Below are 21,161 nucleotides of genomic sequence, written 5' to 3'. Positions count from 1 at the left end.
CCGGTCGGGCCGTGTGTTCTTTTGATGGACATTTTGATGGAAGTGAACTTAAAAACAAAGCAAGATGCTCGTTGCTCTCGATCTTATTCCCCCGAGGCGGAGGTAAACGCGACGCAGGAGCACGCCGGCTCCTCAAGTGGTGTGCAGGTGATTGTTCTTGGATTTGCTGACGAATTTCTTCTCCTTGACGCGCCGGTTCTGGAACCAGATCGTGACTTGGCGCTCCGAGAGGTTGGTGGCGGCCGAGATGCGTCTCCTCTTGTCTTTGGTGATGAATTTGCTGGCCGCGTACTCCTTCTCCAGCTCCTTCAGCTGCACCTTAGTGTAAGGCACGCGCTTTTTACGGCCGCGCCGGTAACTGCTCACCTCAGGCGGCAGCGGCACAACATCTGCATGCGGACACAAGGAGACAAGGGCAAGGTCAAACACGCGTCCATAAACGCGCACAAATATCACCTGCGTGCTGATGGCAAACGGGCGACCAAAGCCGCGTGATGGTTCATCTAACGAGTCCCGGTGCACATTATTTGCATGCACGACCGCGCGCTTGCGGCCTTAACACTCAACGGCTACACTATTTATGCAAAAATAACGTATACGAACGACACCTTCAACCGTCTGCCTGTGGTTCACAATTCCGCCGGTGTGCTGCACGTCAATGTCGAGCCCGCTGAGCTCAAATGAAATCAATGGCACGCGATTTGTGCGCAGAGGTGTCCCAAGGAATTGTGGGTAATACCGTCAAGCACAAACAATGAGCAGTGAAGCGACCGGGGCCTTCACAGCAACGCTGCGTCAAGGTTGCGGCCATCTAGAAGTCACTTTTGCACCAAAGCGCTCCACACTGAGCGAGCAAGCATATTCATTCGAGTTCTCAATCATTTGAATGTGGCGTGTTCCCGTCAAATGAACATGAACAGCTTCAAAGTAGAAACGTGGACATGGGACGCAATACGTGGCGCAACAGGGCAAATTTTGATTTAAAAAATTAATAAAAGTATTTGGACTACACGATTGTTGTAAAACTGTGTGTAGTCTCGCGGGCCGGGTAAGGGGTCTTGTAAATTGATGACAGCGCTAAACACCGTGGCCAACGACGACAGGTCTTGTTGGGTGCAGCCTGGCAAAGTAATCTTGAAGGAAAACGCGTGCGCGGATCAGTGCGTGCGTATTGTGAAAATACAAAACTAAAAAATAAATGCCATGTGTTTTGCGTTTCTCTTTTTCCATTCTACAGAGAGAGGCAACTGTTGATGCTTTCACATGTGTTTGCCCCATTCGCATTATAAAAGGAGAACAGTTGCAGCCATTTTAGAGCGAAGAGGTCGTCTTTGTGATTCTCAGACATTTGACACGAGTCGGCAAATCTGGTTTACAATAAGACAAGTGCTCCGGTGAACATTTTTTGTGTCTAACATGATGTCCAAGTGCGTGTGTGCGTGTGTATGTGTGTGTGTGTGCGTGTCTGTGTGCGCGCGCGCGTGTGTAACACAAGTGGGTCCTGATATATGCAAGCCATCACAGGGCGTTGAGGTTTATTGGCACAGTCCAAACAAGCTCGGTTGCTATCTTGTCATAAAGGGCCAAAGGTTTGCCCTGCTCTCGCTTATTCTGCGTGGCTGAACTCAACTTGTGTTCATCCATCACATGACCTCAGCAAGGTTGCTTTCGGAGGTCAGGCCATGAAGTGCACTGCAACCGACTTTTTTCATTTTTCCGAGAGCCCGCGTGGGGCTGGGTACAAGTCGAAGGACTGAAGCAAGGCAGCCTTGAAAGAGCAAAGTCCATCTCAAAAAAATACATTCATCGAGGCCGGGGACGTGTTTGTTTGGCTAGCACGTTCGCGGCGACTCTCTGTGTGTTTGAATGGGGGTTTCCAGTGGAATGGGACCGATCACATTAAAAATCGAGGAAATAAATCACAGTGTAAACAACGTGGCCACGCGTTTAAAAAAGCCCCCACGACTTGGTTGCAAACAAAAAACGGAAGATGCGTGGCATGGAGGGGGGAAACACTACCACCACCACCGGCAACAACAACAACAACAACAGCAGCAGCAGCAGCGACAAATAAAATGAAATAAAATAATAAAGACGATTTTCGTGTGATTTACCTGGAAAGGGCGACTTCCACAGATGGCTGGACTGCGTCTGGTCCTTGGAACAGTACACCTGCCCATCCCAGCCGTTGGAGAGAGCCCAGTGCTGGTAGCCCTCCACGGGGATGAGGGCGTCGTGTCGCGGCTCGGGGTGGCCGCTGATGCCGGGCACTACCGACACGTCCAGATATCCCGGCACGGCCTGGTACGAGCTGGCGAAGCTGGGGTAGAAGGCAAACTCTTTGGGCCGATTCGCCAGCTCGTCGCTGGGCAGCGCCGTGGTGGGCTCGGCGTATTTGTCCGCCGGGTGGTACGAGCACGGCTTCTGCTGCAAGTTGACGTTGTGCGAGTGGGACAGCCGACAGCCGTAGTAGGGGCCCCCGAACGGGTAGCCGTAACCGAGCGAGGCGCCCGAGGACGACTGAGGGGCGGGACACTGGCGAGCGGGGTCCGGCGAGGAAATATCCGAATAGACGGAGCTCTGGTGGTGGGTCGCGATGGTGCCGGAGTGCCGTCCCAGGGCGGGGTGCGACATCAGGTCCCTGCAGTGGGTCGCGGGGCAATTGGCGCTCAGTCCCTCCATTGTTTGGCTTTTCGTCGGCCCGCTCTCATTCGGGCTTTTTTCATAAACGTACATCAAGGTGTCCGCCCAGCGTGGGTGCACAAGCAGCGAAGTCGTCATATCATGGGCTGCCGATGCTTTTTAAAAGTCGACTTCTCCAGGACGGACACCTCATTTCCAACTACATTTTGCACCCGGCGCATGCGCACGCGGGTGCCCCTGGTGTGTCCACTTCATTAAGGATGTGGCACGTGATACGCTAACAGGTCCTCGCCTCCGCGCACACAAGCCTTAGTGAGCCAGTGAGCCAGCGAGCCCTTTAAAGAGCCACTGGCTCGTGTGTCAGCGCTTCCTTTTGCGCGCCTGAAGGCGCTGCCATTGGCTCCGAGCGGCCAGCCTCGCTCCCTTAAAGGCAAGTTTACACACTTGGGGTGGGGTGAGGGGGGGGGGCGCCAAATGAAAACAATCTGTGCATTTTAGCCGGCTTCCGAGCACCGCCGAAGGCCGGAATAAGCAAGAAGCAGCAAACACAGCGTGCGCTCCCGTCTTCGAGCACTTTTTGACACTCAGTCCTCAAAAGTGCCTTTCCAACTCTCTCGGGGAGGGAAAGGATCCATCGCAGCCAGTGTGGAATAAACACGCATGTAATTCCTATTCTGCAATCGGTCAAAAGTAGTCTTCCAAACAAACAAGTGCCTTAATGTGTTTGAACCATTGCAAAGCTGGAGAATACACCAGACACACGTCACTTTTAGCATTCAATACCGGATTAAAGGCTTCTGGAGATGTGTAACAGTGCACGTACCTGTTGAGGTGACTAAGGCATCCACTCCAATTTAGTGCAGCCCCCCCCCCCAAAAAACCCCCAACAAAAACATAAAAACATACCGTTCGGGACGCAACTAAGTCACTAAATTTTGCTTTGTGGAAGCTAGAAAGATAGGCAGGAAATAGTGCATGTGTGCATATATACAATGTATATATATAGTGCATGTGGACAAAACACTGAGGAGAATTCTGAATTTAATCAATTGAGAAATTATTTAATCAATTGAGAAATTATTGCTACTGTGCAAATGTTATTTTACGTCTGTATTCAGTTGATCTCAACATTTTAAGAGAAACGTTGAGTCTCTCCCACTTGTCTTGATTAAATACCGCAATTTTATAAATATATACCCGATCTGAAATAAAGAAACATGACAGCTTCAGTACATTCATACAGACATAAAAAACAAATAGGGAGTCAGGAATATATATGAATGCAGCCATTTCCTAGCATGGTCCCAAACAAAAACAAAAAAACACTCATCATTATTATTTTTGAAAGAAATAATCCTGTATGTCGTGCTGACAAAAAAATGGCTCCCGACAAGTCACAATATTGTGCGTGTGTGTGTGTGTGTGTGTGTGTGTGTGTGTGTGTGTGTGTGCGCGCGTGCTGGTGTGTGTGTGCGTGTGCGTGTGCGAGTGTGTATACGCAGAGAAATACGCGTTCTGTGTGTATTTTCACAGGCAGCGAAAGTTTGGAGAAATGTAAGGGCCATGACTCGGGTTTTGTTTAGGTCATGAGAGCGGTGAAAAAAAGAGCCTGCATTTTCACTGCAGTCTGACTGTGCTGGAGTCATAATGATAAGCGCCAGATTCGTAGACGCAGACGCTTCAGGCCCCCTGAAAATACGATCAAAGAAAGAATTGTGTCTTTAATTAGACGGCCTGCTCAAAGTGCAAAAGTATTTGACAACACGCTTTTCGCGTTGAATTCACTGGGGTAACAGTTTTAAGAAAGCCACGCGAGAAAATACGTAATTTATTTGGTGATGTGCAGGCGCTGATTTGCAAAGACTTTCGCAAAGGAGCTGGTGGCTTGATTTTGGAGGTGAAGCTTTTGTCGAATAAGGGAGAGGCTCGTGCTCGTAGTTCTGTCTGCAATATGAGGACTTTTGTTGTGCCGAGCTGATGACTCCCCGACTAAAGAAGCAGCCTGACCAGCCACGGCTGATCACCGTCTCTGTTCCCCCCCCCCCCCCCCCCCCCCCCTGTGCTGAGCTGTCATGGGAAATGTGGCTATCGTGTGCGCGTGCACGCCAAGAAGGAAGGAGAGCCCCTCTGTCCTTTTGAGGAGAAGGACTAAAGCTCCTTTGTCTTAAGGAAAAACACAAGCATGAAGGGCGCATAGGTGGCAGCTGCACGGAAGTCCAAGGTCAAGGTAAAAAACGCAGACAAACAGGGTCGTAATCAGAGTCTAGACTGACAAGAATGAACTTCACACTACGCGAACTAGTTCCTTACAGGCACTAACTCGCAAGCATTTGCTGCTGTGTGAGAAGGCAACACCACATCATCCCGAGTTGATCTGCAAAAGCGTCCACAATTGCAAGTCAGAAAGTTTTTGCCAACGAGGACTTTTTTTTTCCTTGCTCTTACCAACAAGGGCATTTTTTCGCTCTCACTAACAAGGGTTTTTTTTTTTCGTTGCACGCATCCTGATTTTCACAATTACATTTTGCGATTATATTGGGTTTGCAAATCCTAATCGTCAAAGGGAGATGGAATATTTGATATATAGGCCACAATTGTAGGGTTAAAAGAGGCACCGGAATATTTATCTTATTTCATCAAAAATGAACTGGAGTGTCTGATTTACTTCCGTTACTCCTATGAAGGCCGCAACCGCTCTTCTTCAAAGTCAAATTGTTAAATAGATAGATAGATAGATAGATAGATAGATAGATAGATAGATAGATAGATAGATAGATAGATAGATAGATAGATAGATAGATAGATAGATAGATATTTTTCCAGGGAAAATCCCAAATGTCCAAAGCAAATGACCATATGGCACCAAGCAATGATGTTGTGTTGTTTGGAAGAATTTCTTAGAGTTGTGGTAAGAGCAGTAATAAATAATACTCCACCATATCACTGAAAAATCATGATATGACGCTGATGAGTTCTCAAGGGCGCCCGGGAAAACCAAAACAAAACAAAAGAAGCAAAACAAAGCAACAACGACAACAACAACAACAACCCAACCCCCCCCCCCCCCCCCCACAAAAGACACTTGAAGATGGAAACAAGTTCAAGGGTGGGGGGTGGGGGGCCCTGAATAGGAGTTTACCCAATTCTGTTATGTACTTTTTACAATCCAGTGGCCAACAACCTTATAGCCTCAACACGATTTAGAGCCATCGAATAAATATTGAAGCACATGACTACATTTGCCGAGCAAATCAGAAGACGCTGCCGCTTCCTTGTGATTTCTAGTGCAAATGTTCTTTTCTGATTCAGTCTGCAACAGGTTTGCCATCTGACATCAATGCGAGCTGAAATTGGCGCGTACTGAGAGAAAATATGCGCTGACGAACGCTAATAGCGCATGGTAAATGTCCCAACAAAGGCATGTTGTTTTATTGTGGAAATATGGTGAAAGTGGAGCCCCATCTCTTTGAGAAAGCGCATTAGAAAGCCACGACGTATAGCCACGTCGTGTGTGTGTGGGTGGGGGGCTTTAAATGTGCCTTGCATTTTGGACGAGTCGGCGTGAAGCGGCAACTCGGATTCTCTTGTTGTAAACACGCTAAAAAGCAAACTTGCTGTGTTCTTGCAGAGAGACTGTGTCATGCATGGGGGTGGTGGGGGCAGGGTGGGGGGGGGGTGTCATCCATGCACCCCCAAGGCCTGCCTGCCTGCCTACCTGCGTCTTCCTCTCCCAGGAAGTTTGGGCTGATTTTGTCCGGCCCTTTCGAACAACAACAAACTCGTTAATTCTGTGCTCTGCTCATGGGGAGAATTCCAGTTGCATGTGCTCACGTCTCAGTCAAACATGGCGTGCTCATGAAGTAGAAATCTCAGTTTTGGAGGGGCGCAAAATAGCTTCCAAGAGTTCGGCTGCGGCATCGGGCAGAGCACAGGCCGCCTTGCTTACGCGTCAACAAGTGTGCCGCTGTTGTTTGCTTGCTTTGCACTCGGCAGACACAACGCGCAACTTATCGCCGCACTGCAGTCTTCAAGGAAAACGCAGCAGACATATACTGTATGTACACACACATATAAGCACACGTAGACGGGCGGTGAGCAATGAGGGAAAGGGTTGGAGGCTGCTCTTTTTTTCTATGAATGAATGAACGCAAACTGATGATATTCATTTTACAGGAAACACAGGCGAGTGCATGTGCAACCGGTAAGTCAAATCAATGTGAGTCACCCTTGCTGGAGGTGTGTGTGCGTGTGTGTGACCTGCAGCTTCCATTTCGCTTTTCTGATCACACTGGATGCAAGTTTGGCTGTTACCAAACGTAAGTTTCTCGCTAATTTTGACTCACTTCACAACCTACAAGAGCGGCATGGAGGACAAGACCAAATATCAGAATGCGACGTAACTCGTAACTGTATTCATCAGCATCATGTCGGATTCACATACTCGTTGGGTTCCTCAAACGTAGTTCTAATTCTAAAATGTGTATTTTTGGTTGCCTCCTTTTACGACGTGGAAGTCATCGCAGCAGCGCACACGCGGTGTTTTAATTGTATAATAACAGCAGGGCGGATTCTGTCCAAATGAAGCGTTATTGTACGAACATTTCAGTCGCATTACATTGTGCAGGTGTACCGAATATTGTGACGCAGAGGTCGCCTCTGCGCCTGTGACCTGGCTTGAAAGACAATAGCGGGAGTTTAAAATGGTTAGAAGTTGTTCTCTCTTGTGACAACAAAAAAAAAAAAAAACCCTAATAGAAAAAACTCACACGCACAAAAATAAAGCAACGTCTAATTTGAGTGCTTTGCACTTTTGATGGCGTTCAAGATCACAAACGTTCGTAAAGCCGGTGCCATGGGCGCGCACAAGAATGTACGGCATGCACTGAAACACCAAAGTCGGCGGAAAAGTGAAACATAGATCAACCAAAAAAGGTGACGACGTCTAAACAGAAGGTTCAAATGCAGCGAAAATTGGAGTGCGTGCATCGTTGTTGTTGCTCTTGTTTTTTGTGTTTGTTTCTTTGTTTGATTTATTTTTATTTTTTACCTGCACGCAATAAAAAAGATGAGCTAATTCCTGCCACGTTCCTCATCCCGTTGCACAAGAACTTCTCCTGGCCACATATCACGCCACACTATTGCTGAAAAACGCCACGAATTACTGGCGCACATCCAAGTCACAGAAAGTTGGGATGGAGCCCAAATATTTGGTGAAACACTTTGGGCCTCCAAGGCGCCGGTTGCAGTGCGCGTGCATGGCCAGGAGTATAACACATGCCAATTAAAGACAAATATTCCATGACGTGGGAAACGTTTTCTTTAAATTGACAGACACGCTACGTGTTTATTTGCGCTTCACAAATCTTCAGGATATTTGTGCCAGCAACCCGTTCAAGGACACGCGTCGTGTCACGCACGAGAGTGGCAAAGTGGTGCGAGAGAATGAGTCGAGCGTATCACCTCTGATTTGGCTTCCGATTGAGCTCGTTTCAACTTGATCCAAAGCTGTTTGGCGAGGTGCTGCAACGCTTTTTAGACAACGTGCCTTGCAGCCTACCGCCCTGAGACACGGCTGCAAGGCTTCCGTGAAGATGCGCACCAGGCCGCCTCACACCGAGACGGAAAGTGTCCGTAAAAATCTCACACGTTTTTGCTTCACACTGCAAGCAATTAATTGCGACCATACATAAATGTGACAATGAATACACGTCGTTTTCTCGTAGTACGATATGGATGATTGGACTGTAAATATTCAATGCGGGGAAAATATTCAACGGATTCATTTCGGATGCTGTATGTATATGTTCCAATGATTGAATGTAAACACTACACACACACACAGACAAACACGCACTGCAGGCTAGAGCTTATGAACATGCAGGCAGGCACTCTTGCAACCATTTGAGAAAAAAAAATCTCTGCAAATAAGCGTCACAGAGGGTTCGAAAATCAGCGTTCGCAAAAATAAACATAATCGGTTTCGTTTCAATTTCACAGACAGCCACTCTGAAGTAGATCTGCATTTAGTGGGCATTCCGTTTTCCCTGTTTGGATCCACCGTGAGTGAATTCGTCCGGGAAAAATGTTAAATCATACGAGAAGCATGATTCCAATGAAGCTCACCGGGCCGATGTTGCTTTCCACCACTCCAGGACCACAACATTAGGAACACCTGCACACACACACACACACACACACACGCACACGCACGCACACACACACACACACACACACACACACACTCAAAGAACGAATAAGTGATGTCCATGAAACATGTCTGATCCACAAGAGAACCACATCATGGAAGGCTTTCGAATATTTTTCCCATGACGTGCAAGGTAAAGCGAATATTATGTCGCTCAAGACAAACCACTATTGAGTCCTATTAGAATGCTCGCTTCTATATGCAGGCCCAAAGTCGTGTTGTCGCATTCGTGGAGAGTGGAAACGAGGAGAAGAAAGAGCCACCCCCACATATATTCACAGAATGTTGGGAAACACACGCAGTCACAAGCAAAATGTGCTGATAACCCTCCCAGTCCTTTTTTTTTTCACCAAACGCAATTGGAGTGTCGCTGCTGATCGATTGAAGACGCAAGATGGTGGTCAACATTTAGTCCTATTTGAGCCTCTAACAAGACGTCAGGTGGAGTGTCTCGTGCACTACACGGAGTGCTTTGTGAGAGGGACGAAGATGGCGGCCGCCGTCGCCGCCACCGCATGGGGTGAGGTGCAGCCTGGGAGCAGAGCAAATAAATCCTGACGCGTCTCGTCCGAAGTCCAAGTTCAAGTTAAGAGAGGCGGCGATGGCTCCTTGCAGACAAAAGACACACACGTTCATCGTCAATCATCTCCCAAATTGCTCAACGCGCCTGCACTGCCATGCGCATCGTGCGCACAACACATCACTACGCATCAGAAATGAGACCACTATACTTTGACGCACACACTGCGATTACGTAGCCCAAACTTCAAATTGTAGACGTTTACCAGACCTTTCCTCGTTTGGATTCGGACTCAGCTGATGTGAGAAGCACGAGTTTGATGTGTGGGAGCGATTTTGCAAAGCAGGCGAACGTCAGCAAATAAAAGACCGCACATGTCTCATATGTGTGCGTTCTATATTTTTGATAGTGCAAGCGAAGGTCACAAGGAAAGGCGCGTTGTCCAAGCTGAGGGGAAAAAAATCAAGTTCGAAAGATAACTCACTCACTCACTGGCCACTTCATTAGGCACACCCGCACGCCAAATCAAGAGCTGGATGACACATCACATGCTGCACGGATAATAACAGCACGAACAAATAGGACACCCCCCCACCCTCTTCACCCTGCCTTTGCGAACAGAATGCACATCAACACGCTAATTATTTGCAAATCAGAAAAGGTCACAGGGTGTCATTGGCCGACACGTTAATTATTTTGAGGTGAGTTTGTCGTGTGTGAGCAAATATTTGTTTTGAACTGTTTGTCTCTAGCAAAATGTTGAACAGCCTTCGGAACGTGAGCCGTTGCAAAACACAAGAATAAACAGGGGTCAGATCGAAAGTCTGCAGTGATTTCTTTGGGAATGGCAGGAAGGAAAGTGTGTTCGGGCACCTCATATTTGGTGCGTACATTTCGCCTCTCGCGTGCAACTTCCCGGGCTGCGTCTTAACATCTTTCGTGGAGCACATCAGTCTGACTCTTGACATTTGTGCTCCATGCAAGCTATACGAGCATCAAACAAATATTTGTGTTGCATTCATCCCGCTCGAAAGTGAGCGCAATCTTCCCAGACAGACTTGAGGAAGCCTAGCGAATATGCGGGATTTTAGGCCAAACTCACGTGAATTTGGGAAAATATATCCCGACAGGAAACATGCACGCATGCATACAGAATCCACCCAAATCCACCCTTTGCTAGGAAAAGAAACAAAACAAAAACATAAAAGAAGAAGTCGGGCATTTTTCCAAGAAAATGAAGGCCTTTTCTCAGCGAACCGAACCATGCATGTACCGGAGCCTTTGGGCCAGCTGGTCTGGCGAAGTCTGCTCTCCTTTTTTTTCCTGATATCCAGCTGCAAAGGTAAAAGGGACCCCTGCACACATTTGGCTCGATCTGCTTATCAGGCGCAAATATGATCATTAAGCAGAAGGGCGCATTTACGATGCAATATTTACACAGCAAGGTAGCGTCATTCAGTTGCAAGGTTCACTGTTGAAATTTGGGCCTGACTGGGGACAGATGCTCATTCATTTGGTTTAATTGACACGGGAGGACAATGTAGAAACGAGTCGTGAATGTCATCTCACTGCAGCAGTGCGTCATGTGTTGTGTCTGATGCAAGCAAGAGTGCGTCACTTGTGCATTTGCTTGGGGCAAAGTGCAAGACAACAAAATCACAAAACCAAAAAGCTCCTTTCTTACGGCAAACATCTTGATGTCGCTTGTCGCCGGCTTCCATTGGAACAATTGACATTCATTGCAATATAAGAAGAGAAAGGCAGGAGAGGGGAAATCTCATTGGACGGGCAACTCTGCGGAAATTCTTTTGAGTGCCTGACTTCAAATGGCTTTTCATACAGCAGCACGCGAAGTCGAACTTTAAAATGGAATATCTATCTATAGCTACAGTATCTCTCTCTCTCTCTCTCTCTCTCTCTCTCTCTCTCTCTCTCTCTCTCTCTCTCTCTCTCTCTCTCTATATATATATATATATATATATATATATACACACACACACACACACACATATATATATATATATAAAGAGAGAGAGAGAGAGATTTTAATTGTGATTATTTTCAGGCTGGCAAAGCAATTGGCTCAAAAGCCCTCATTTGCACAAAAAGTCACATTGGGTAAAATCTAGACGTCTTCTATAGTGCATCCAGACCGCACGCCTAGTTGGAATCTTAGACGAGGACGCATGAGGGCCACGTCACCTCTAGTCTGAGTGTAGGCAATTCGGCTCCCTTCTTTCACGTGCACCAAGCATGTCCTTTAGCGCGTGCACGTCGACGGCCAGACAGACAGTCAGACAGACAGGCGGGCGGGCAGACGGACAGAAGGACAGATGGGCAGAAGGCGACGCCCCGATCATCGCAGACAAAACTATTAGTGCAGCCTCATTTGTGCGGCTGCAGCGCGCACATCCGCAATATGGCCAAGATGAAGTTCAAGTTCAAAGTCACTTTGCAGGGACACGCACAGTTGGGTGGCAGGGTCGCCTGCAGCTCCCACGAAACAACGTGACCGCTCCAAAAGCGCAATCATGACAACAAGGACAACGAAAACAAGTCCGACCGACGGCCAACGTGTATCGCAACCCGCTTTCATTGCGGAAAGTGTGACAAGAGTCGAAGTTGGATTTATAGTGATTCCATTTGGTCCAAAGTTGGCTTCGGAAACGACAAACACTTCATTGGATCCAAAATCAAGGGCGAAATACTGCATGCTTCCAAACCACCGATAAAACAAATGAAGCTAAAAGGAAAACGTGCTTTAAACGATGACTTTTAAAAGCATGCTGCATTGTTTAAACGCGCGAATGTCAACAGATGAATATTTCACAACTTGGCTACAATAAATACAGGCACAAATAGAAAGCCATTTCATAGCTGAATGGTAATTCTCATTCAAAGTTTGCCATGCTCTGTTACAAAGTGACATCTGCGCGGCGTTTGTGCTCCACTAGAGCGGCTATGTCAATGGAAAACATTGTCTTCCCTTCACGGGCTGCGGGATGAAAACAGCAGAACATTTCGGAACGCTCAAGGCCGACACACAAACACAAAACGATATTTAAAAAATAATAATAATAATAACAAAAACAATAATAATAATAATAAACGAAAAGAAAGAAAAAAGACTATGAGGTTCCGAAGTTGGCATTCGTTCCCCTTATTCAATTATGTTTACATTTAAAAAGTCGCATCCGTCTATAAAATGCGCAAGAGGGTTTGACATATTTATATTGTGTGATTTTGCTTTAAGATTAGACGTGTTTACCTTCTTAATGTAGGCCTAAAGCTGAATATTGAAACGATATTTATAAAGTGTTTTTGCTTCACTGCCTTGTTTTTCTTGACAATACATCTCATTTAAAAAAAACGAACATTTAAACGAAATACCGAAAGAACAAAATTCACCAAAGAACTACAGAGATATTCACCTATATTGGTCTTTAGTAGCAAAAAGTGTTTTTTAAGAGCAAACAAATCACACGCACGAATTTCGGCAAGCGCATCGGAAATTTGATGTTGTCCGAACATTGCTTATCTGCTCGCACTGTCCAACAAACAAAGACAGCTTTGAATCATGACAGCACCTGCAAGCCGAACTCGTCCTTTATGAAAAGGGATTTCTACTTAAGGATTGCGCTCAAGACTTGAGCATGGGTGGAAAGGGTCAGTTTCGAAGCAAATTCAAAAGAGGAACCAGCGACAATCTTCGTGGTCGAAATGCCCGGGCAGGGATGGGTCGCTTATAGCGAATGGCAACATTGTGGGCAAACTCCTCGCTGGGACTCTTGTGAAACACGAGCGGACATTTCCACGCGCAATATATTTCAAGGGAAGGATGCTGCGTGCACTTTAGAGCGCTCAAATTTGCATTTTGAGGCTAATTCCATCCTCATCCAACGGCTGCTGCTGCAATTCATGCAGATCGCATGCAGGCTAACAAATGGCAGCAGGACACAGAAATGCTCGAGTCGTCCAAAACTGCGGGGGCACTGTGTGCTGTACAATGAGCCATCTTCAATATGAACATGCATATATGAGCTTGTTGGGAAAGAAGCCTCATGCTTTTATTTGCCTTGGGCCTTCTTTCATCTAATAACACGTGTCTCGCACTCATGGGGGGGGGGGGGGGGGCTCTAAAATGGTTGTCAATTAAACATGTTTTCCTTCAATTAGTCACTCAGCTGGAAAGTCCCCCACCACCCAAAAAAAGGCACACTTCGTTCTCAAACAAATTGTTTTATGACGTTCGTCTGGCTGTCATGTAATACAAAAGGAACGTCGCAGTCTTGCTTCTGTATTATTACGCTACAGAAAAAAAGCTCTCGAAGGCTTCAGAACTATATGTGGTTGTTTACACCAAATATGCGTAATAATGCGTTTGAAAACGGAACCAAAAGCGGTTCCCCTCAATGCCACACATTTTTGGGAACGATAGCGTGTCTGGCAGCACACTTCAATTGTGGAACAGTACGGGCACCTGCCTGATCCAGAGATGTGTCCTCTCTTCTCTCATTTAGCCACATGGGAGGTACAATTCATTACAAACTTGGAATCATTTCTTTTTTCATTTTTTGAACTTATTTTTTCCTCGTATTAGATTATGCAAGTATGGGTTGTGCAAACATTTCAGTATATTCATAAGATTATTTTAATAATAAAGGAAAACACATTCTACTTGCCCTCTTTCTCTCTCTCTCTCTCTCTCTCTCACACACACACACACACACACACACACACACACACACACACACACACGCTGTGTGAAGACAAATGATCATGTTCATGATGATTTCTCAACATTTTAATAAGGCAGGAGAGAGATAAATGTCAATTAATATGCAAGACTATTTTTCTCTGAGTCTCTACAAGTTTTGACATTTAAAAAAAAATCAGTTGTACACCATTTCCCAGAAATCCCAATGTTCCATCATGTTATTTTTGACCTCGTGGGCAAGGACCGTATGTTGCGAAGCCATGATTTGGTGCTGCTTGCCCCTTTTTCATTCAGCTCTTGCTTTGACAAATTGGTTTTGTCCAAAACTGACCTATTTTTAATCTCACAGAATACAAGTTGTTTGTTTGTTTGTTTGTTGAACATATAAACAGATAACAGAAATTTGGTTGGAAGTAAAAGGGGAAGTATAAAAAACTTAAAAGAATAAACAAACAAACAAACAGTCATTGAGCACAGTTTACACATTAGAAGGAAGTCGGAAGAAGTAAAAAGTCCTCTCCTTGTTCCTTCTGTATTTTAACTTTTTAACATTAAAAATAATAATCAGGTCAGTCCTGAAATTATTCCACAAATTAACACCTGTTGCGGAAACACACCTTTGCTTCATTGGCTTTGTTCTTATTTTTTATTTTTTTGTAGAGGCCAGTACCCCTTACATCAGGGGTGCCCATTAGGTCGATCCTGATCTACCGGTAGATCTAAGACAGGTCCCAAGTAGATCCGAGGAGTGTCGAGAAGAAAAAAAACAAACAACCATTTGTGTGTCTTTGTACATGTTAGTAATATATTTTTTGTGTTAATATACACTGCACCCTAATCATCTTATCAGTCTCATTTTCACAAAAAAAATATTTAAAAAATAAAATAAAGCAGGTAAATCTTAAATTTACGGTGGCGCGTGATTACGTCACCGGAAGTTGTTAGCGCTCAGCAGTTTGCAATTGCAGCTTGTGATCAGAGCTGTTGCGCTCTATCTTTTATCGTCATGATTCTCATTCAGAGTTTGCTTCGTGTACAATTCACCGAGGGCACGAGCAAAGAATAGCAACCTAGGAGGGCCCAGGGAAGCACTTTAAAACGGTACGTGTGAGCTACGATAGTTAACAGGCTGCAAAAGTGCGTTGCATGCCTCCGTTTCAGGCTGTTTCTTATCATGGCGTGCGTGTGTGTGTGCGTGTGTGCGCGTGTGTGTGTGTGTGTGCGTGCGTGTGTGTGTGTGTGCATGTGCGTGTGCGCGCGTGCGCATGTGCATGCGCACGCCGGTAAGGATAGATCTCGGGAGGTTAGTTGATCGAAAAGTAGATCTTCGATCCAAAAAGTTTGGGCACCCCTGCCTTACATCATAGCACCTCTCTCTAATTTCAAACAGTTTCTAGTAGTATCGTGGCAGAGTAGGTTATTGTGTACTTTGTACATTAATTGCGCTCTTTTAAACTCAACCAGATCATAACATTTCAGTGTTTTATTTCATAAGAAGTGGATTCTTTGGTACAGTTTTTTTTAGATCTAAATCCTCCTTTGTGCAGTTTGACAACAGGGTGAGTATTTGTTTTATAGGCATTTCCCCTATATTTCCACACAGTAGGTCAGGTATCGTACTAATAATGAACAATATAATGGGTGTAATGACCTCTTGTTGAGCACACCCTTGGTTTTGTACAGATCCCTATGATTTTTGACATTTTCTTTATGACGTTATCTATATTTGTCTTTCAACATAGTTTTGCATCAATTACTACTCCAAGAAATCTATTTTCATACACTCTTTCTGCTTTGATTGAATTTACCCTAATTTAACCTTGGTGTTTAGCTGGTCTAGTGCCAAAAACAATTAGCTTTGTTTTTTTTTGTCAGTTTAGTTATTATTTATTTATCGCAAACCATTTTTTAAAAAAGTATTCAATTCTTTTTCCACAGTCATCAGAAGCTGTTTCAGATTTTCTCCAGAGTAATAGGGCCTTGTTTCATCGGCAAATAAGACACATTTAAGTAGTTTTGAAACACAGCAGATATCATTGATATACAATATGAAATGTTTTGGGCCTAGCACAGACCCTTGAGGAACTCCATACCGATATCTATTCTCAAAATTAACTTTTTATCCATTTATATGATTCACCTCACATGCCATATCTCTCTACTTTATTCTAAACTATACTATGATCTATTTGTATTGAATGCTTTTTTTTGCTCTAAGAAAATCCCAAGGGTAATTTCTTTATTGTCTATACTAGTAGCTATTGCTTCCACAATCTCCATTACTGCCATTGAGGTGGTCCGTTTTACTCTGAAGCCGTATTGATTTTCACTTAAAAGCACATGTTCTGTTGTTCGTTATTTGTGTAATTGAAGGTATACTTTGAAAATTGATCGAGTGTTCAGAGTCCAGAGCCAAAGAACCTTTCATTTCTATATCGTAGCTGAGTGACATTGCTGCCAACTTCGTGTTTACTTCCATCTTCAAATCAATCTATTTGAAGCAGGCAGTGTTCAAATTCAAGGCTCGACAGCTTCACTCATCTTTTAATCTTTATTTTACACATGCTTTGTGTTGGTGTGTGTGTGTGTGAGCGCATGTGTATGTATCCTCAGGCTGTCTGTAAAAATTTGCATCGACAAATTTCTTCGGTGGCGCACACAAAATTATGTCAACAAAGCCATATTACGTTTCATCCAATATGCACAACATTTGTCCCAGAGCAAATCCATTTATTGTCACAAAGCCACGGGCATGCATGAATTAGGATCAAAGATGCAAAGCACTTTTTTTTTTAACTTTGTGGATTGAACAAAGGAGGAGCAGTTTTGCTGCAAGCTACCACCATGCAAAAGCTAACTCACTCATAAAAAAACTCAGGAGCCTCAAAACATAACAAACAAAGAATTCAAAAGTCAAGTCAACTTTACACCACACCAAAGAGAAATCCAAATAGACGACCGGAAATTTGCAACGTGAATGACCTGAAGGCAGCATAGTGGCTTTGATGAGTCTTGACACTGCAGTAGTAGGACGTGAGCATACTGACGGGCCTTTATGATGACAGACAAGCAGGAGAGGGAAGCAGTGTGAGTGAATGTTGATGGATGTAAACAAACACGTATGCAAATCACCATTTATCGTGTCCAAAAAAACTAAAACAATTGTGTCCATTTTTCTACTCATACAACAATAAATTGATAGCATGACAGGTCTATGTGAAGATATTTTGACGGACCAAAATATTTAAAAATATCACTCACCAGAGCTGGACTTCCATGAGCCGTGGCTGCATGTATTCCAACGAGTACAGTAGGACACATTGCAGTGTCACAGCATTTGCTCTCCTAAAACTGTTTATCTCAAGTTTCAATATTTATAATCAATTTTGTTTTTAGAGTTAAGACTTCTGCTAGTTCTAAAATTTGTGTATTTTCAATATCTGCCTCAATATTGGGCTTTTTTCCAGTGTCTGACGGATAACAGTGATTCCCCTGCCCCACAATCATCAAGCTGATAATTATTGATTGCGATAAATGTCATGCATCAAAAATCAAAAACAATCCTCAAAAGTTTTTTATGTTACATTAAACACTCTCTTTGCTATGTAAGTGTAAACGTAACAAATGGAAACAATAATACGCGCATATAAAAGGATACAGAAAGGCGTGTTCTGTTTTTCGGAGTCGACGATCAGCTGCTAATTTAGTTTTTTGTTTTTTATTCTATCATCGATGTGGGAGCATCACAAAGAAAATGCACAATGACAGTTTGACAACATTTCAGACAACCTATATATATATACCACACACATACAGAGTTTATTCAGCATATATATACAGTATATATATATATATATATATATATATATATATATACACAATGTTGTAGTGGTCCACTCACCTGACTTGTGTGCGGTGACGGTGTGCATGTGGGTGTGGTCATTTGTCTCTACATGTGCCCTGCGACTGACTGGTGACCAGTTCAAGGTGTAGTCTGCCTTTCGCCAAAGTCAGCTGGGATTGGCTCAAGCAACTCCCCGCGAGCCGGTACAGGATAAGCCATGTTGAAATTGGATGGATGAATGTATTATTTGAATTTAGATCTTACAAAGGATTTGATTTCAACATGAAGGTCAAATGTGAGATGAGAAAATGTGAGGCAATCAAATCAAAAAATTGGCAATGATGCCATGCAATTTCCACAGAGCAATTAAACAAGGGATTCAATCAGATTACACAGATGTCATACCTATGATGCTCAAAGCCAATGGGGGACATATTTGCATGTGTTGCATTCTTTTGTCAAACTGTGTTTCAGGCCCTTTTGACTTAGACTGCAAAAATGTTATTGCTTCAAATTACAAAACAATGTCCGTGTTGCACAGAAGATAAACTGCAGCTACTGCCCAAAGTGAAATAGAAGGCTTTGGTTGTTTTGGTGTGTAGTCCTGACAAGGCCTCCCTTGTCAACACACTGGGGGGAAAGCAGCTCACCTGACATGACATGTCTCTTGGGACAGAAACAGCGGGTCAAAAACGACGGCATACGAGCATGCTGGGAGTGCCAGTCTGAGCTGCCAATTTCACATTGATTACCAACGCTGGTTGAAGTGGAAGAGGCAATTTGTTTTCAGAACATAATAGATAGGGATGACTGAGTCATTGATTACTTTCCATCGATAAAGCACAAAGGTGCCTTCGGAGAAAGAGCAAACAATTCTGTCAGTGAACGGCAGCAATCTTGGAATCTGCCAGAAGAGCTCATGAGTCGACTCAAAATGGAGTCATCTTGGTAGCGTTGCTACACAATTCAAGACTGTCCAGTCAAGTCAAATTTATTTGTATTGGCCGAAATCACAAAAGAGTCTGCAAGGGCTTTTTGCGAAATCACCAGATGGACACCACATCTGAAAAGTCAAGTCAGAGATTTGTTTAGAAAAACATTCCTGCAGGCAGGTGACACAGCACATGTTTGAAGATCATTGCAGAAAATATGCAAAGACTGAGAGCTAACTCGTACACAGTTGTGGAGAGAGAGTATAATAGTGATTTTCAGTATTTTCCTTTTCCTGATTTTTGGAGGCTTGGCTAGAACGGCACCATGTGACTTACCTTGCATGCGTCACCCTTCTGCCCCTATATTCAAATTTGACCATCTTCATTTACTGCAGTGATGTCCAGTGTCGGGTCTGTTACTTAAAAAATAAATAGTAATAGTAATTGAGTTGCTAACTCAGTTACTACTTTGTAAAAATAATTAGTTACTCAGGAAAGTAATTATGATTGTTTCTATTATGTTGTACCAAAAGTGTGAAATGTGTTTGAAACAGCTGCACGAATAATAAAAACCTCTACATTTTAGAACATTTGACATGAATTTGAACTCAACAGACTGTAATTTGCCACATGCATAGAAATAAAAATGTATCAAAACTAAATGATGAAAATAAGTACCAGTAATACTGTGTTAACGCACTGCACCTCAGTGCCAAACGAAGGCACACGTATGTAAACGTCAATGTAAAAAGAAATACAGGAAAATCCAGACACTATGTAGTGTTATGGTTTGGTTTTGTTCCCTCACGTGCCTTTTTTTTTTTTGTCGCCACCTGTTCTCGTCATCCGGGTCCCTTGTGTTAACTAATCAGCTCCCTCAACCCTTTTGTGTCTTGTCCAGGTGTTTCTTGTTGTCTAGTCACTTTGCTTATATTTAGTTCCCTGAGTTCTGTCAGTCTGTGTCGGATCGTTGTGTTCCTATCATGGTTAGTTTATGTCATAGGTTATTTGTTAAAATAAGATAAGATAAGAAAACCTTTATTTGTCTCACAATGGAGAAATTCCCAATTTACAGCAGTAAAATTATGAAAGGGAGGAACACGAATAAAGTCCTGAAAACAACATGAAACCAAAGTAAGCTCCTTCAGCCAGAGCCTGATACACCCGTGCTGCAAGAAGGAGAGGTACCGCCGCTCATTCCTGCCGACTGCTGTCAGGCTATTGAATAGACGGACCCGAAAACCTAGACTAACTCCCACTCATCCATTTTTAATATGCTTATATCTATATATTAGCATTTATGTTATTTATATACTTTTTGATCTTTGTGTATTTTGAGTTCGTTTTTCCAGTGTACTCCTGAAAGTTTTTTTTTGGTTTGTTAATATACAGGTACCGGTATATATTTTGTTTGTTACACCCTGCTCCTCCTGCCTCCCTGCTTTTTGGGTCCTGTACCATCACGCCAAACTTGACAGGTAGTCTCTGCATTTGTACATTATTGCACATAACTCCATCTTTATCTGAGTCTTACACATTTAGTAAGAAGTAACATGTTAAATTTTATTAATTTACTGCTGAACATTGTCCACAGCTCATTCGATGGTTACGGGAAACGGTTATTTCCGTTTACATGTCCCGAAGTTTATCATCACTACAGATACTAAGTTTTCTATATGCCTGTATTGGAGTTGTGTGAGATGTGGCCAGGGGCTTTTCCAAGTTGTAGCAGTGGGATTTGAGTGACATGTGAACGGAGTGCAGTTTCAGTGCATTCGGGAGCCACAGCATTAGGGGGCTGAGAGAATGACTTGATACTGTATGTCACTATTTTGAAGCCTCATTTGATATACTTGGTAATGGTTTTTTTTTTTGTCCAATTAAAATTTGGTCAAGTCTTTGACAACAGTCTTCTTTGTGGTGTGTCAAATTTAGAAGGCATTTGTTTTCACTTGTCAAGTCTGCAAAGGCCCATTGCGAAATGACAAGTCAATGCTACGGCAAAAAAGGCTCAAATGAAACTGTCAGACATGAACACTTGAGCCTCACAAATCTTGTCCCTTCAAGTAAGAGTTAGTCACCTCACCAATCACAAGTTGAGTAAATGTCAAAGAAATGCATTTTTTGAGTTTTGCAGGAGTTTGAAATGTCTTTGTGTTTATTTCATCCAAAAAAAGTCATCTGCAGCACTGGAATGCCAAACTATAATGTACTATTTCCCCCCACCATAGACTTAGCGAGTAATCGGTGTTTGGATTATTTGTTTTTGGGGTTGTCCAATGTTTCACTTGACCAGAGAG

General features: G+C 43.8%; 1 protein-coding gene across 1 annotated transcript; it reads right to left on the bottom strand.

The window, feature by feature from the left end:
• Window positions 1-132: 132 nt before the first annotated feature.
• Window positions 133-2,781, bottom strand: hoxc13a (homeobox C13a). Its single transcript, XM_086134380.1, has 2 exons — window positions 2,115-2,781; window positions 133-389 (listed from the first exon to the last, which is right to left on the bottom strand). The coding sequence occupies exons 1-2, from the start codon at window positions 2,779-2,781 to the stop codon at window positions 133-135; spliced, it is 924 nt and encodes a 307-aa protein (XP_085990506.1).
• Window positions 2,782-21,161: the final 18,380 nt, after the last annotated feature.

This window comes from Hippocampus guttulatus, chromosome 1 (genome assembly GCF_054856545.1).
Source record: "Hippocampus guttulatus isolate MCC_2025c chromosome 1, RoL_Hgut_1.0, whole genome shotgun sequence".
NCBI classification, from domain to species: domain Eukaryota; kingdom Metazoa; phylum Chordata; class Actinopteri; order Syngnathiformes; family Syngnathidae; genus Hippocampus; species Hippocampus guttulatus.
The sequence above is the reverse complement of the archived record's forward strand: the minus strand, read 5'-3'. Positions and strand labels throughout refer to the sequence as shown.

Excerpts from the sequence above, each read along its gene's own strand:
- hoxc13a (XM_086134380.1), bottom strand. The coding sequence starts at position 2,781 with ATGACGACTTCGCTGCTTGTGCACCCACGCTGGGCGGACACCTTGATG. Across the intron at positions 390-2,114 it reads GTGGAAGTCGCCCTTTCCAG|ATGTTGTGCCGCTGCCGCCT; the intron begins GTAAATCACACG and ends GTCCGCATGCAG.